We start from the raw sequence: 17,517 nt of genomic DNA, 5'->3' as shown, positions 1-17,517 counted from the left end.
GGTGCAGCAGCAGTGGGGTGCAAGGCCAGTGGGGTGCAATGGCAATGGGGTGCATTACCGACTGGGTGCAATGCTGACAAGGTACCAGTTATGGGGTGCAGCAGCGGTGGGGTGCAAGGGCAATGGGGTGCAGCAGCACCCGGCAAGGTGCAGTACTGATAGGGTGCAACAGCAGTGGGGTGCAATGCCAGCGGGGTGCAACAGCCGCGGGGCGCAATACCGACTGGGTGCAATACTGATCGGGTGCAACAGCGCAGGGGGGCGATACCAGTGGGGTGCCAGTGGGGTGCAACGGCCGTGGGGCACAGCAGCAAAGGGGTGCGATACCGGCGGGGTGCAGCCGCTGTGGGGCGCAGCGGGGCTGGGTGCCGGGCCGGGCCGGGCCGGGAGGGAGGGAGGCGGGAGCGGGCGGTCAGGTGATGCGGGCGGCATCATGTGAGCGGGGCCGGGCCGGGCCGGGCCGGGGAGAGGTGTTCTGTGCCCCGGCGGCAGCGATGGGGGTGGCGGTGCTGAGCGGGCTGGCCTTGGTCTTGGCCTTGGCACTGCCTTCCGTGGCCCTGGAGAACGGGCTGGCGCTCACCCCCCCCATGGGCTGGCTGGCCTGGGAGAGGTTCCGCTGCAACGTGGACTGCGGGGCGGACCCCCGCAACTGCATCAGGTCAGCGGGGCGGGGAGCGGCGGAGGGAGTCGTGTGTCGTGTCCGTTCCCCCCCCCCCCGTTGCCCCCCCCCCCCCCCCGGGGGCTCCCTGCCAAGGAGGGGCTCGGCGCGGCATCCCACCCTCCCTGCAAGGAGGGCTTGTCCTGTGTGTCCCCTGCCCGAGGGAACCGGCTCGGAAACGCCGGCCTGGTGTCCGGGGTCTGCCCCGGGTGGGCGGATGGGGCGATGCCAGAGCAGGAGAAGGTGGATGGTCGGGTCGGACGTCAGGCCCGGGACGGCTCTGGCGCCGTCTGTGTCCCTGGGGCGAGCCCTGCAGCGGCAGGATCTCGGGGAGCATAGTCTGTGGGTGGCGGGGGGCTCAGGTGCCCTGGTGCTGGGGCTGGAGAGCCCCTGGCGCTGAAGGATGTGGCCGGGCTTTGCGGGGGTGTCAGGGAAATGCTTCCCCTCGGTGAGATCAATGAATGGGACACAGACGGGGTTTAAATGGGAGCCCTGGAGACCCTCCCCTACGGCCCAGGCCAGCCCTGCAGTGAGCAGCCCCCTCCCCTACGGCCCAGGCCAGCCCTGCGGTGAGCGACCCTCCAGAGGCCCCAGTTAGCCCCGAAGTCCCGCTGGCTACCTCAACCGGTGGGGCATGGAGGTCGCAGGGTCTCAGCCTGCCACATCCCTGTCCCCCCGCCCTGCAGCGAGACGCTCTTCTTCGAGATGGCAGACCGCCTGGCAGAGGATGGCTGGAGGGAGCTGGGCTACAAGTACATCAACATTGACGACTGCTGGTCTGCCAAGCAGCGGGATGCGGCGGGACGGCTGGTTCCCGACCCCAAGAGGTTTCCCAGGGGGATTAAGGCTCTGGCTGACTATGTGAGTGCCTACTGGGGACGGTGGGGATCTCTGTGTCCCCACGCCACCATGGCGGGAGAGCTGGGAGGGGATGGAGGAGCCTGGTCCCTGGGAGGCACCTTGGACCCCCCTCGTCCCCTCCTTGCAGCTCTCCTCTCCTCGCAGGTCCACGCCCGGGGCCTGAAGCTGGGCATTTACGGTGACCTAGGCACCCTCACTTGTGGGGGCTACCCGGGCACCACGCTGGACCGCGTGGAGCAGGACGCCCAGACCTTTGCGGAGTGGGGTGTGGACATGCTGAAGCTGGATGGGTGCTACTCGTCGGGAGAGGAGCAGGCGGAGGGTAAAGGCTCCCCGGCCAGCTGGTATTTCTCCCCTCGCTGCTTCGGTCGGGGCGGCTGGCTGTCCGCAGAAATGCTTGGCCAACCGGTTCTTCCTTTGCACCTCCTGTTGCAGCTCTTGCGCAAAGAGGAGGGAGTTTGGGTGCCCTAGAGCTGGTGTAAGGCAAGGGGCCAGGCTGGCCTGGGGTCCCCCTGGCTGGGCAGGCTGGGACACAGGCTGCTGCCAGCTGCCGCCTTCACCAGTTGTCATCTTCTCTCCCTAAGGCTACCCAGAAATGGCGAGGGCCTTGAACGCCACAGGCCGCCCCATCATCTACTCCTGCAGCTGGCCAGCGTATCAGGGGGGGCTCCCCCCCAAGGTGAGGGTTGTCCCGTCCAGTGGCTGTTTCCCCGTGTCCCCTGTGCCCTGGGGGAAGCTCTTGTTGGAGCTGCGGGAGCCAGGTGCTACACCCTGCTTATCGCTCTGCCCCTGGTAGGATGGGGCTGCAGGTCCCCGGAGGGGACGTGCCCTCCCTGCCAGGCATCTGGGGACACTTGGGGTTCCCAACATGGCTAGGTGATGGGAGTTTGGAGGAAGAAGGCCTTGGGGCATGCCCTCTCCACCCAACTCAGCTGATGTGGGGTTGATCCTGACAGTCTGTTCTTCTGAGACAGGTCCTGTTGGGTTTAAGTGCTTGAAATAGAATGTTCCTCCTAGTAATGTTTCTTGAGAACTAATTGCATTTATTTATTTCCTCTTCCACCTTCTGAGTCAATCCCACGCTGCCCTCATTCTTGCAGCTGATCGTATTTTCCTGTGGCCTCTGTGGTTGTTTTGCCAGACATCCTATCATACTGGGATGTGCCCAGTCATAGTGGGATATGACTCTGTCCTCCTTCATTACGTGATGTTGCCCTTCTGTGTACCCCTGTGCTTTGCAAACACCAAACATCTTCTGGATGCTGCAGCTCTCAACAAGTCTGGCTGCCCCTTCTCCCCCAGCTTGCAGACCCTGTCCTTTCTCCCTCCTGCCTGACCCTGTGCTCCTCTTCAGGTGAACTACACTGTCCTGGCAGAGGTCTGCAACTTGTGGCGTAACTACGACGACATCCAGGACTCCTGGGACAGCGTGCTTTCCATCCTGGACTGGTTCTCTGCAAACCAGGACGTGCTGCAGCCGGCGGCTGGCCCCGGCCACTGGAATGACCCGGACATGGTGCGGCCGGGTGGTGGGTGCACTGACCCTGGCCGGGGAGGGGGATTCTCCAGGGATCCCCTTCTAGGGGCAGGGCAAAGGAAGAGCACCAGGAGCAGGAGCCCTCTTGCAGCAGAGAGGCAAAGCTCGTGTTTCCCACAGCTTAGCCAAGGGCAAAGCCTGAGGTTGCAAAGAACCCTTCATTGCTTGAGTATACCTGTCCTGTTGTCCAGGTGTCCCTGTCCTTCCCTGCAGAGCCCAAGGGGGGATAGTGGTGAACCCAAGGGTGTTAGTGAGTGCGTTTGAATGTGTGCTGATGGCTCAGCACCTTGCAGGGGTGGGATGTCCTGCAGTGGTGGGCTGCTCGAGGGGAAGCAAAAGCATGTGTGAGGTTTCCCATGCGTGCTTCCCCCCAGCAAGCTGCAGCATCACCAGGTGTGGCAAGCAGACCAGTTTCTAACCCTTTTCTGCCTCTCCTGTCTTTTCCCCCTCTCCCCTCCAGCTCATCATTGGAAACTTTGGCCTTAGCTACGAGCAGTCACGCTCCCAAATGGCCTTGTGGACGGTGATGGCAGCTCCACTCCTCATGTCCACGGATCTCCGCACCATCTCCCCGAGCGCCAAGGAGATCCTGCAGAACCGCCTGATGATCCAGATCAACCAGGACCCCCTGGGAATCCAGGGGCGCAGGATTGTCAAGGTTAGGGGGAAGGCGGACGCGTTTGGGAGAGCAGACAGGAGCAGCATGGGGCATCACAATAGGGAGGGAGAGGGAGGCAATGCAGAGAAACATGAGGAAGAGAGCTGTGGGAGCTGGGGACCTGCTGTCATAGCAGCCCTGCAGGGCAATGTCAGAAGTTATGGGCCAGCACTGGTCCCAGCAGCTCTGCCTCACCCACCCATCCCCACCCCTAGGAGAAATCCCACATCGAGGTGTTCCTGCGCCCGCTGTCCCAGGCTGCCAGCGCCCTCGTCTTCTTCAGCCGGAGGACAGATATGCCCTTCCTCTACACTACCAGCCTGGCCAAGCTCCACTTCCCTGAGGATGCCATGTACGAGGTGAGTCCCACTGGCATGCTGCATGGTGGGGCAGCCACGCAGCACCTGGATCTCTCTCTTTCCAGCTTCCCCTGTTGACACCCTGTGCATTTTTGGGGGGGGGAAGGACTCCCACTCCCTGCCTCCAGGATGAAGGGGCAGCTGCCCGTTGTGTCGCCCTGCTGTTGCCCGCTGCTGTGCCCTGTCCCGCCATGCCATGTCAGTGACCAGGGCTGGACCTCAAGATGAAAGGTCTGCGGAAATCCTGGTAGCCACCATCTTTCTCTTCCAGGTACAAGACGTGTACAGCGGGAAGATCATCAGCGGCTTAAAGACAGGAGACAACTTCTCGGTTGTTATTAACCCCTCGGGGGTGGTGATGTGGTATCTCTATCCCACGGTGCTCCCAGCACAGCCCTGGCACGTTGTCAGACAGCAAGCCCCCGGCGAGGGTTTCCGCCCGGTCCTCTTGTGACGAGGCTCAGCAGATGGGGGTGTGGATCAGTGCCGGGGTGAGCTGCAAGACCCTGAGGCACCTGGGTCTTCACTGCGCAAGTGCCTTTCGCTGGCGTGCCCAGCAGTGCTGGGAAGTGACCGTTCCTCTGGTACCAGCTTGATGATGTCTACTCAGTCTGCATAAAGCAGGAATTCTTGTTACCCACCTCCTAAGGGTGTGCAGAGCATAATTCCTTGGTGATTGCAAAGCCCTTCGAGATCCTCCTGTGGAAGATGCCATACAAGCAGAGTCCAGCCACTGTTTGAGTTTCTCAGCTCTGACTCCTGAGCACTTCACTGCTTTGAGCTGGGTACCACTGACCGCTGCAGGGGCTGGTTGAACTATACCTGTGGAAAGGCTTTGGATGATTTAATATCTTCTAGGGTAGTGACCCCCCCCATGTGTGAGGGCATTAGCCTCAAGGATCAGACCTGGTCACCTTCTTTCCTTTGCTATAATCAATCAGCTTGGCTTAGACTAAGGGGCTGTCAATAGGGCTACACCCTTCCCATGTACCCTCCCTGGGACCAAGAGCTCCTGGAGGCATGACGGTCCTGTGCAGAGAGGCTTTGCTTGCAGGCCTGATCCTGCTGCCAGGATCCTGGAGGCCAGCACTACTACAGCCTAGCATGCATTCTAGCAGTGTGTTAAAGCCCCTCTGGTATCACTTTACAGCTGAGCAGAGCAAAAACCTCCACTGGCCATGCACAACCCCAGCAGCCTTGCTGTGGTACAGCACCAAAACCTCCAGAGCCATAGTGTGTTGTGCATGAGTGCTGTCGGGAAGATGCCGATGCTCCGTTAAGGTCTTTTGGGTCTTCTTTTGAGTTGGGAGATGGTCACATGTGCCTCTGAGCTGCAAGTTGCATCCTGTTCTGGCTCTAGCAGGAAATTCCTGCTAAAAGGGGGCTCAGGCCCTCCTCCAGCAGGCTGAACACTCAGGGTTTCTCAGGGAAAGGCTCCTCCTTCTCCCAAGGGCAGCTACATTCACAGCTCCATCCCAAGGAGGAGCCTGCACTGAGTGGCAGGATAGACTCTAAAGCCCTCAGCTGCTTCACCTTCATACAGCGCACATCCTGTGGAGGAGTTTTAGGTGAGACATGGCCTACCCTGACTGCCCCAGAGAGGGGTGCAGCATTCGTGAAGATTGCCTCTTAAGATTGCAGCCCAGGGAGACCGACACAAGATTAAGCCTCAGACTGGGGAAATACCACATTTTAGATTAGGCAAAAAAAAAAAAAAAGTTTCCCCTTTCTATGCAATGCTGGAGGGTTCCTGGTTGCCCGCCCACTCTGGTTCCTGCAGGACCAAATGGCTGATTCTGGCCACTTCCAGAAACTTCCTCTGAGTGCAGCAGCAAGATACATGAACACAATGCTTTGAGCGTGCTAACAAGAAAGGATGAGTGCACTTCATGTCTGTACACAGGAGCTGGCTTTGTTCTTGGGGAGTGATTGAGACAAATTAATTGAAATAAAGGGGAAGCGGGTCACAGGCTCTCTGTTTCATGTTTATTCAGTGTTGCTAGCTATAGCTGCTTGGTTAATGTAGGATTACAGGGTCATTACCTCAAAACGGGAACAACTATGGCTAAGAAATATAACTGGTTTCCTGTCAGAGACTGGACTGATGCAGAGCCGGAAACAGCTTTCCAGTAGTTACATCATGTTCAGCAGGGCAACAGCTTTCCTTGGCACAAGGGGAAACAGATTTCACAGTCCACAGTTAAGTGCCATTTTCCTTTACCATGTATTTATTTTTCCCTCACTGGAAAAAAAATCAGCTAGTGAGGAGTTCCTCTTAAAGACAGGCCTTCCCTCTGGCAGTAAATGTACACAGGAGAGGTGCTACAAATACAGCTGTAGTGAGTAGGAGGGTGGTGACACGGCACCTGCTAAATGCAGTGTTGTGCCTGCCCCGAGGACCTGAACACATGCCAGTTCTGGATATCAGGGCAAGCGCAAAGGCACAAACCTGCCTTCCACCCTCCCCAGGCAGCAAGAGGATGAGCCTCACCTTCTTCTCTCCCTGCAGTTACCCGATTCCAGATCCAGCTTAGCCATGCACCAGGGAGAGAGAAGGACTGGCCCACGGCCGACCTGAGACCACCACCAGTGGTTGTCATTTGTTCAGCCTTCTGTGCAGTAGGCAAGAATGAAGGTCAACACAACACACACAACAGTGAACAGGCAGCTAAAGGTATCATCAACACTCCTGTATTAAAGTGCAATTCAAAAAGTTACAAACATTCATGGTTGATTTTTTTTTTTTAAATACAGAGTTGTTCGACTATCTCTACCTCAGACTTAAAAAGTGTTTATAGTTAAGGAAATTTACTTCCCCCCATGCAGGGCTGCTTTAGGAATTCACACTTGGAAGTCGTGCAACCCTGACTTACAGGAGAGCCCTGGCACACAGGGAAGTAAGGGGTAAAACACTCCTTCCCCTTCACTGTAAAGGTAGGAAGGCTGTAGGAAGTAGTACAGTCACCCCATATGTAAAGGATCACAAGGGTCCCCACCAGACTAGAGAGACTCCCTTCAGAGCAGGTTTAATGGCACTATGTCCTAAGGAAGAAGGAAAGGTTGTGGCTGAGCAGTCACTCTCTGCAAGAGAGCTGAGCATTCGTAACATCCCCACCAGACAGTGGTTCCCAGCTGAGAGAAGGCACTGCACCCCTAAGCAACCCAACTCCGGTGTTACAGCTCCCACCCTCCCATGCTGCTCAGATGTAGGCATGCATGCCCTGGCTGTAGCGGCCCAAGGAAGAGATGAAGGCCGGTTTTCCCCTGTGGAGTCAGCACACAGCACAAGCTTGCTCAGCAGAGGGAGCCAGGGCTGCGGGACCTGTCTCCTGGCAAGGCTAGCGCCAGGTCATCTTCCTAATGTAACATATTTTGCTCCAAGGCAAGCAGCCTCCTGTGCAGCACTTGACTCCATTACGCTTGAAGAACGGCTGCTTGACACAGGATCATTGCGCAGATATGGGACCTGCTTCTAGGAGAGGGAAAGGAAGACTGATTTGCACACCTGCCAGTATCAGCTCACTGCTCTGCAGCACACCTTTGTTTGCTTTTCTGTTCCATGTCTACAAAGGCAAGGCTGACTGGGGCCTATCCCCTTCCCTCTTGCACAGCCAAAGGCTTCAATGTCTCTTAGGATGCACTTCACAAGTTCATCACACCATGACTGTTAGTCCAGGACATGAAACACATGCTTCCCGCACGATACAGGATTTTCAGAGTCCATCTCATGCTGAGCTGTGCCAGAATTTAAGGAAGTTTAACACCTTTCTAGGGCACCCAAGTGTCTATGCAAGGAACCTCATGGCTCTCTATACCTTTCCCCTTGGATGGTGCTTCAGACGAAGTCAAAAGTTTGGCATTCCAAGTAGTTTTATTCCAAGATCCCAGAGCCTTCATATTTTAGTCCTAGATTAGCGATGTGGTCTATTGGTGGTTTAAGAAGTCGTCCATCTCTCTCCTCAAGCCAATGGCAGAGCAAAAGGTTAGTGCTTTGACCCCATGAGATAAAGCAAATAAGCAGGAAAGTGCTGTTGTTCCGCCTTGTATTGCCACTGACTTAATGTTTAAGGAGGGCAGGTGCTCAGCTGCCCAGCACTACATATATTGTATATATACAAAGAGACCTAGAGATATGCTAACCCGAGGGGTAGTAACAGCCAAGTTGTCTTCAGGGAGAGAGTGTGGGAGGCTGGTTGCAATTTCGTTCTGTTAGTTGTTCTTCTTATCCTCAGGAGGTGCATAAGGAGGTGGCTGATCCTGGAAGGAGATACAGCAGAGTCAACAACCCTGCTCGTTTTATGACAAGCTCTTCCCAGGCATTCCCAGGCTTGGCTCACAACAAATGATGGCTCTTCAGTGAGCTACAGACAGAGCCAGGTGCTGTGTTTTAAGCTGTCATTTCATCACACCATTCCTCTCTAGTATCAGTTATGCACCAGGATATATGCTGCCTCCCATAACGTTTCGAGTGAAGGTCCCCTCAAAACCAGGTAACAAATGGTCTATTGCAAATAGACCATTTAATCTGTTTTAATCGCCATCCTCCCTTCACTTCCAGGGCTTTGTCTCTGTTGACGTTCATAGCTCTGACGCAGCAGACAGCCAAGCCCCTGGGCTGAGGGCCAGCTTTGCTGCTCCATCGGTCTCCAGCCCACCACAGAGCCACGCGAGGCAGTGAAGGGCACAGGCACGCTGGCTGCGACGTACCAGACGTAGGCTACAGCCTACCTACTAGCTGCCACTGACTGAACAGTAATAGACCTCCCCGTCTCCGTGCAGCCCAGAAAAAAAAAAAAAAAGTGAAAGAGAAACCCACAAGCTCTCATCCTTAAGCGACCTGCTCTTCTTTAACTCTCCCCACTTTCAGGCCCAACAGGAGCCAAGTGCTCTGTGTGTTCTCTGTGCCCATGCAAATTTGTTATGCCTTTAAGAGCAAGACAAGTACCGAACGGCTGTTACTGGATGAATCTTAAGGCCCTCCTCCTTTCCTGACTGAGGATTTAACAAGCCTTCTTCATGGGACCAACATGCACGCCTCCCTCCCAGGAAAATGCATACTTTCTGTGCACGTTCAATATGAAGGCACGCTAGACTTTGCTAGGAAAGCAAACCACTGTCTCTACTAGTGACAGAAGAGGGAGCAGGCACACGCAGACCACAGGCGCAGTACTCACCATTGGCATGTACACATTGTGTGGGTTGGCAGGGTTGTAATATGCACTGGAAGCGGCTTCCGTGGCCTTACTGCCCCCTAGAAAGGAAAAAAAAGAAAAGAAGCCATCTCACATGTCTTAGGCAGTGGCCCAAGCCCCAGAGCCTTCTCCCCAGCCATAGCTCTTTTGAGGAGGCAACAAAGGTCCAAAGAGCCAACAGCAACTGCAGCAAGCTGGGTTTGAATTCAGAGCAGTTCAGGAAAGCTGCAAGCTGGCTAGAGCTGACCACAAGCTGTGCGGTGCAGAGCTGAGCAGCTCCCCCCACACTCTGTTATCTCAAATAATAGATCAAGACAACTTTGAGCTCCTGCAACAACAGCTTCCCCACCCCACACTGTGCCCACAACGCCACCCACAGCCCAAGCCCCCAAGCACCCTTTTGCACCCGGACCCTGGTAGCCCCCCAGTCCCATTTACCTGGCATCCCCGGGCCCACCCAGGCTGGGGGAGCCGAGGGGGCTGAGGGTCCTGTAGGAGACGGCCCAGAGTAGGGGGGAGGAGGTGGCACATACATGGGGTTCATGTTTGGAAGTGGTGGGTAAATACCTGAAAAAGACGACACCGGATTGATGCTTTGGACCGTGGCAATGGGACAGAGGGGAAGAGAGCTCACAGGCCCAGCAGCACATTAGCTCTGGACAAAAGCAGCGGTGAGGGAAGCTCTGCAGGCTTGGCAGGGACGCAGACAGCAGGGATTTGATGTTTTGCTAATGCCCGTCATGCCAGCAGGCAACAATTCTCTGCCAAGCAGCAGCACAATTTACAAACCACATTTTCACCTCCCATCCAGCTGCAACTAGAGAGACACACGGGTGTGATCAACAGCACGCGACAGATTTTTGCAAGGACAAGGATCCTTGAGGGAGACAAAACTACAGTATCCCTCACCGCACCATTGTGATTTCTTTACAACTAACACCAAACACACCCTGCCAGTCATCATTACACAACTTCCAAACCTGGAGTCTGGGCATATGGATATCCCATGGGCTGTGGAGCAGGTCCATAGGCATTCATCGGAGGTGGTGTATAAGGATATGGTCCGTTTGGTGGTGGAGGAGCAGCATAGCCTCCCGGCGCAGGTGAGTAACCCCCGGGAGCAGGCGGGGCGGGTGCATACCCTCCGGGCACAGGTGTATAGCCATAGCCAGGGTTCTGGAGAGGAACGCCACTGGAAGCTAAGGAGCACATGTTTAGTAAGCCAGACATCCTTTTGTTACAACTAAACGTACAGAATAAAAGGAAAATAGTCCTGTTCATGCAGCACCGTTTCCCTCCATCTAAATTCACTATACAGTCCTGGCATAGTACTGTGCTTGAAAAGCATTAGACTCCTCGCTCCAAGTTCACAGGGTGCCAAAGGAAACCAGCTGCAAAAATACTAGCTATCAGGTACCAGTCCCATCACAGAGCTCCCGCTGCTGGAAGAAGAGACCATTCTAAAGCAAGTATCAGTAGGGTGGTTTTTCCTTCTTTTTAAACTTTCTTATCAGAAAAAAATTGTACATTTTTACATGCACATTTCTTTAAAAAGAAAACTTTCTTACCAGAAAAAAAGTACATTTTTCCCCCATTTGAAAGTTTTAAATAGAAATTATTTTTTTAAATTTATTTTTCCCCCTCTCCAAATGTGCACGTTAACTTCCCCCATCTTACTCAACTACTATAGAACTGAGCCAAGGGTAGGTAAGTGAATCAATTTTTCACCACCACATATTTCAACTTTATTCCAGGAAGAATAAGGTTCCGTAGAAAAAGGTGGTCCACCTCAGAAGCACAAACCCCAGGATATTCTGACTGCACAAAGCACTAAGATGAAATAAAGAAAAAGGCTTGGAAGGGAAAACAAAAGTTGCCCTGCAAAGAGAAGAAATACATTGCTGTGGAAGAGCGCATAGGGTACCCTTCTTCCCATGAAGTTCAAAAAGAGCACTATTCTCTAACTAGCCCAGCCAACCACGGGGGAACTGGAGGCTCTGAAGATCCCTTACCATTAGAGGCAGCTTTGAACATCAGCTGTCCAAACTCAATGGCTCCTCCACTGTTAAAAGTCAGTTTAAATGTCCCCTGCCCTTCCCAGCCACCTAGGAGAGAGAGAATTAGAATTGAAACAGACTATTAACGTCCTCAGTAGCAGTCAAGACAGCAAAACAGTTAGTACTCCAATTATTTTTTTTCTTCTTTATTTCAAAACTATTTTGCATCCTATTGCCAGGGGGAAAGAGTCATAGCGTTGCTACCAGATGTCCCCCAAAATAGTATCTCAAGATCAGGAATTTATTTCTTTACCCTTTAAAAGATGATCCCCACTATGGTTATGTAGAAGCAGCCTACTCTAGATACTAGGCTGTTTTGTTCTTTCCTGAAAGGTTTAATAGAATCTAATAATGAACACAGTGTAAAGAAAGAACGCTTAATTCACCAAGGATTTTAATTGAAAGCCCTCAAATAAAGTTTTGTTGCTGACCTCAGTGGACTACAGATCAGGATCTGCAACTGTCGTGGTTTGACCCGAGCCAGCAACTAAGCGCCATGCAGCCGCTCCCCGCTCCCTGCTCCCAGTGGGATGGAGAGGAGGATCGGGAAAGTACAGTAAAACTCGTGGGTTGAGATAAGAACAGTTTAATAACTAAAGTAAAATAAAATATAATACTAACTAATAATAAAATAATAGTAATGAAAAGGAAAATAACAAAAAAAAGAGGGAGAAAAAAAAAACCAAGAAAAGACAAGTGATGCACAATGCAATTGCTCACCACCCACTGACCAATGCCCCAGCAGCGATCCACCCCTCCCATCCAACTCCCCCAGTTTATATACTGGACATGACGTTCCATGGTATGGAATATCCCTTTGGCTAGTTCAGGTCAGCTGTCCTGGCCATGCTCCCTCCCAGCTTCTTCTACACCTGCTTGCTGGCAGAGCATGGGAAACCGAAAAGTCCTTCACTTAGGATAAGCGCTACTTAGCAACAACTAAAACATCAGCGTGTTATCAACATTATTCTCACACTAAATCCAAAACACAGCACTGTACCAGCTACTAGGAAGAAAATTAACTCTATCCCAGCCAAAACCAGGACAGCAACTCAAGCCAGGATTTAAATCAAATGCAACATTTTTAATCTCTTTGACGCACAGAAGCTCAGACAGATTATAAATGCTTAGGTATAATAGCAATTTTTCAGAAAAAATTCAAGTAGGTGATGATATTGCAAGATAACTAAGAGTGCTTTGTTTGGTACAGGCTTTTTTGGTGGGTTTTGGGGGGGTTGCTTTAGTTTTTTGGTGTTTTTAGAAAAAAGATGTTGTTTAAATAAAAGATTTCATAAAATAAGATTTATCTTCCTTGTCTAACAATGACGTTAGTAAAAGTAGAGATAGTCTCTTGGGGACAAAGTAGAAATAAAGTATAGAAATACAACAAAACAATCCACCACGGATAAAGTCATCCCCTTGGAATTTCACGTCTTTAAAACCACTGTCTTAGTATGATTTCAGCCCGAAAAAGTGGGCTGATCCACAATCCCCACAGGACCCAGTCACTTTAAAACATTGTTACGAACAGAAAGCAAAAGCATAAGCTCTCCAGATGCCATCAAAATGCACATAAACTAATTCCAGGGCTGAAGAGGGAAGAAATTTGAACCAGAAGCCTTGTTTTTAATCCCTGTTTATCTTCTGCAATTGCCCATGTTTGGTCATGACCGTGACTGTAAGCCTTACCACAGTTTCATCATCAAACTGGGAACAAAGCTAAATCAATGATATACGGCAGCGTCCTAGATGCACGCAAATGTACCCAAGTTGGTAAATGCCTACTGACCCCCAGAAAACAAAAGTGGTTGCTAATTCTGTCTATCAATACCGATGACTGGTGACTTGGTCACTTACCCACCCTTCCAGGTCAAAGACGGGAGAAAACAAGCATGTGCAGAAACCGAGTAAACATGACATACACAGCAAGGCAGAAGTTACAGGATTAAACAGAAGTCATCCTGCGAAAGTCAGTTACTAGTTTTGGGGGCACAAAGTAACACAGCAGCAGTGCCTTAAAGCTCAGAAGACACAAGTTACCTCAGCGTGGACATACTAGCTATGCTGCCACAGCTACTCTGTCTGTCCTTCCTGTGCACATAAGCCGCCTATCTGATGTTCAGCAGAAAAGGACTTGTGACACTTGGGAAGAGTTCAGTCTACAAAGCATGGGCACATACCTCCTGCCTCGGCCTGAATCTGTCCTTTGATGTAATTGGCAGAGAAAACAGGCTGCTCGACTGAGCATCCTTTCACCAAATAAAACGGCATCATGAAAGACAGCATAGGATCCTTGCCCTTCGACACAAAGATCATCTGCAAGACAGGAGGGAATGCCTCTGAATTACTTGCATTAGATATAAAGGGTGGTCATGGAGTTCTAGTTGTAGCAGCATCCAAAAAAAGGATAACTTAACTCCTAGTATCAGTATGCACTGTGTTATTTCACAGCTTTAATACTGTGGGATCCCAAACAGATTTGATGGCACATGGCTCACTTGCCTGAAGCATGTATGTTGCAAAATAATATACCACTTAAAACACACATGCACATTTACAGAGTTTTATTGTTCTGCTTTTTAAGGATAAGCTATGACAGTTTTCAAGGAAAGTAATATTGACTATTATATGAAATATATTCCCTAGACAGCGATTTCCAGGACTGCACGTGCCTTTGTAGGGAATTGGGATTGTGACAGAGGCACGAACTACCCTATTTCCACCTTCCCTTCTCGTACCTAGTACTCTCAGTGGTTCCTACCATAACAAAAATCACTTCTATCACCAACTAGGTTTCTGGTCTAAAGTCTACAAGATCCCTTGAGAAAGAAGCAGCCCTGCTGGCATCAGACTTACCCTGTAAGGCGTGAGATACAGCACCCCTTTCTTGGTGCCTTTGAAGGCTTCAGGCTTGCCCGTCACGTCACTGAAGGAGAGCTCCACATCTTTACACTGTTTGAGAACACTACAGGAGGAAATCAGACAAATTGGAGAGACAAACTCAGGAACAGCTCTGACACACACCCCCATCACACAGGGAGTGGGATAGCACACCAGAAGAAACTCTGAATATTATCCCAAAAGACTCAGTTCTGATGTGAGCCCTGCCGTTTTTCCTTTGAACGGAGAGGGGTGATTTATGCAGAGTGGGAGAATTCATTCCTCTCACCTGTGACAACCCCTGCTCCTCCTCCACAAAGGGAAACTTTAAACAACAGTTTCTCTTTCTGCCTCCAAAACCATCAGGCTGAGGAATTCCTCTCTCCGCATGAGAAGGGCCTCAGCCCAAAGGTCAGGGCACAGAAAGGGTTGAGGTGTCTAAAACCATCCCCTTGAAGCCAGGGTATCATCTCAGAGCAAGCCTCTCTCTCCAAGTCCATGCTCAAATCCAGCACTGGCCACCGCACGGGAGAACAGCACTGCTGTAACACCGCACCCACTGTGCAAACTGAGGAAGCTGCTTCACTAATACCCTCGCTGCTGACCCTGCTTCACATGATTTAAGTAAGTATTTGTAATAAACAGCACCATGCTAAGGAACAAAACAAGGAGCCAGTAATGTCAGCAATAAGGTTATTATTGTTGGGTATCTACGGGAACATTAGCAAAGTTTGCTAATGACGCAAAGCCAAATGAGAACTGTGAACACTGCAGGGTCAGGGGTATGGAGGTGCCTAAAAATTAAATATAGTTTCAGGAAAAATGAAAGAGTCAACTTGGGAAAGCATGCCACTGAATCTACAGGGCAGATCCTAAACACACCACCTAGTAAGAAAATTTGCAGAATAAACAAGAGAGCCTCGGGGGTGACAAGCCTTGCAGAGTGTTACAGTGGCAGAAGAATCCGATGCATTTTATGGTTCAGGAGCATGGAAAAAGAAAACACAAAACCCTAACCCAACACAAGCCTGAAGAGGCTGGATCTAAAGTAGTCCTTATGTATTCTGATCAGCATACTGTAGAAGTCAGATCAAGTCAGAAAATTACAAAATTATTGGGGGAAGGGAGGAATCAGCAGGGCCACCATATGTGAAAACAACCAAAAGCCCTGTAGTTTCAGGTCATGTGCTCTTTAGGGAAGAGAAAAACATAACAGTATAGATGTATCTGAAAAATGCAGCTATCCAAGCAGGAAGACATTAAGAAGTCTAGCTTTAATGAGAAATAAACAACCTGACCAAGAAATTCTACTGGGACATTACTTCATAGTTGAGCTAGATGCAGATTCTCAGACTGGCTGTGAGGGACAGACTGACAAGGCAGCAGAGCTCTTTCCATTTCCAAGATGCAAAGGGGAAACATTTCTTCTAAGCTAAATAAAACCAACTCCTCGACAGCTTGGATCTTACCAGAACACTTCCTCAACTATGCCCTGTAGCAGCATTTCACGTCAGTTTGCCTCACTGGGAAAAATTTCTCCGTAGTGACTGTAATGCTCACTCCTTCCCAGCTACTCACACAAGCAAATAACATGCAGCCACCACCACTGGGCGTAATTAGGCTGCTGAACTGGTTTGCACCTGCGTGCCTGTCCAGGGCTGTCATGGGAGGGCTGTGAACCCCGGGAAGCCACGCTGTGACTAGGCAGCACCTCGAAGAATGGCTTGAGGTCAAGGACAGAGAGCTCTCCTTTAAACCAGCAAAAGCTCTACATGGCACAGGACTTCCCTGACTGAAGTATTAGCAGTCAGTTCCAAACTCAACATTATATGGAGCATATTTTTGGAGTGTATTTCTCCTACTGTTTACCAGCCCCAAACCAACTCGATGATCCTTTACTGGGCCTCTGGTTTCTAGGATTTCTCTAGCCAAGGCCAGGATGCCGGGAGCACCCGAACACAATCAAACCGAAGCCCAAGCCCGTCAAGCTGGTCTGTCAGTCCCCACTCGGGGCGAGGGCAGGCGCCGAGCAGCTGGCTGCGCTTTCACGAAGAGAGGTGCTCCTCCCACGCCGAGCAGGGACCTGCTCTGCTCAGGCCTCACCCCTGACGACAGGTTTTCCTCACTTTGAATTCAAGTGATTAAAACTCCTACCTTAAGTGGTCTCTGCCTCTCTGACATCACTAGCTAACTGCGTGACATAAAAAAAAAAAAAAAAAGCAGCCAATTCCTTGTCTTTTACAGGCGACGGCAGCTCACTCTTCACCCAGGACGCCCGCTGGAGCGGCACTAAGGGCCGCCGAGCTTCAGCAGTGACGACGGGGCAGCTCCGCCGGCTCCAGCCAGGCCCGCTCCCCACTGCCTGCCCCAGCCCGTTCCCACGGAGGACTTTAATAACACGGCCCCCGGGGCCGGGGCTAGGAGGGGACGGGGGACAGGGCCGCCCCAGCGGGGCCGCGCTGCCTCCCACCACCGGGCCCCGCCGGCCCCCGGCCCGGCCCTGCTGCGAGGACAGGGGGTGAGGAGGAACCCCCCCAGCCCGGCCCCCTCCCCGCAGGCGCCCATCGGTACCTCTCGGCATTGGGGATGACGACGCCACCCTCCTGCGAGTGGTTCCTGTTCAGCGCCATCTTGCCCCCGCGCTGGCCCCGCCCCTGACCCTGTGGCGTCAGCCCCCGCGCGCCCCGCCCCCCCGGTGGTGCCCTCCCGCCCCGCCCCGTGACGCCCCGCCCCCTCAGTGACGCCTCCCGGCAGGCGGCGGGCGCGAGGCGGAAATGAGGCGGCGGCAGTTGTCAGGCGACGCGGGGTTTAATGGCCGCCGGCGGAGGGGACGCTACAGCTGGCGGCACCGCCCGCCCCGCCCCGCCCCCGGGCACCGCGTCTTCCCCGTGACGGGCCGCGGGGCAGCCCCGGCGTCCGGTCTGCCTGAGGCCCGGCGGCGGCCGCTGGAGAGGGCCGCGGCCCGGCCCTTCCTCTCCTCTCCCGGCCTGGCGGCGGCGGCACTGGCGGCCTGCGGCCGGCTCCCGGTTGGGCCCGAGCCGGCCGGGGAAGGCGCTTTCCCGAAACCGCCCGGTCCGGTGTCTGGCTGGAGCGCGGTTTTTGCCGTCCTCTGTTCGCGTAACCCTCGCAGCGCCGCCTCCCGCTTTCCGAGACCTCTGCTGGGGTGGGAAAGGTGCTGGCAGCGGGTCTTGGGCAGCCTTTCCCCCGAGGCGCCTGCTTACACACCGTAATGAACCGTAACTAACTTGGCCTCACAACTAACCACGAATACTAGTGCCTACACGTAGCGCTGCTTGTTCTTGCTCGCTCTGCTCG

At 52.8% G+C, this 17,517-nt stretch overlaps 2 protein-coding genes across 2 annotated transcripts; one reads left to right on the top strand and one right to left on the bottom strand.

Moving 5' to 3' along the window:
• The first annotated feature begins 494 nt into the window (after positions 1–494).
• Positions 495–6,039, top strand: NAGA (alpha-N-acetylgalactosaminidase). The gene is made up of 8 exons (XM_050892364.1): positions 495–658; positions 1,345–1,519; positions 1,664–1,841; positions 2,104–2,198; positions 2,874–3,035; positions 3,517–3,714; positions 3,930–4,073; positions 4,345–6,039. The coding sequence occupies exons 1-8, from the start codon at positions 495–497 to the stop codon at positions 4,525–4,527; spliced, it is 1,299 nt and encodes a 432-aa protein (XP_050748321.1). The 3' UTR covers positions 4,528–6,039.
• Positions 6,040–6,278: 239 nt separating this feature from the next.
• WBP2NL (WBP2 N-terminal like) lies at positions 6,279–16,832 on the bottom strand. Its single transcript, XM_050892374.1, has 8 exons — positions 16,774–16,832; positions 14,179–14,287; positions 13,503–13,638; positions 11,278–11,370; positions 10,246–10,464; positions 9,704–9,832; positions 9,248–9,324; positions 6,279–8,330 (listed from the first exon to the last, which is right to left on the bottom strand). The coding sequence occupies exons 1-8, from the start codon at positions 16,830–16,832 to the stop codon at positions 8,283–8,285; spliced, it is 870 nt and encodes a 289-aa protein (XP_050748331.1). The 3' UTR covers positions 6,279–8,282.
• Between the last annotated feature and the right edge of the window lie 685 nt (positions 16,833–17,517).

This window comes from Gymnogyps californianus, chromosome 1, assembly GCF_018139145.2.
Source record: "Gymnogyps californianus isolate 813 chromosome 1, ASM1813914v2, whole genome shotgun sequence".
Lineage (NCBI taxonomy): Eukaryota > Metazoa > Chordata > Aves > Accipitriformes > Cathartidae > Gymnogyps > Gymnogyps californianus.
Note: the sequence above shows the minus strand (reverse complement) of the source record. Positions and strands in the feature narration are given on the sequence as shown.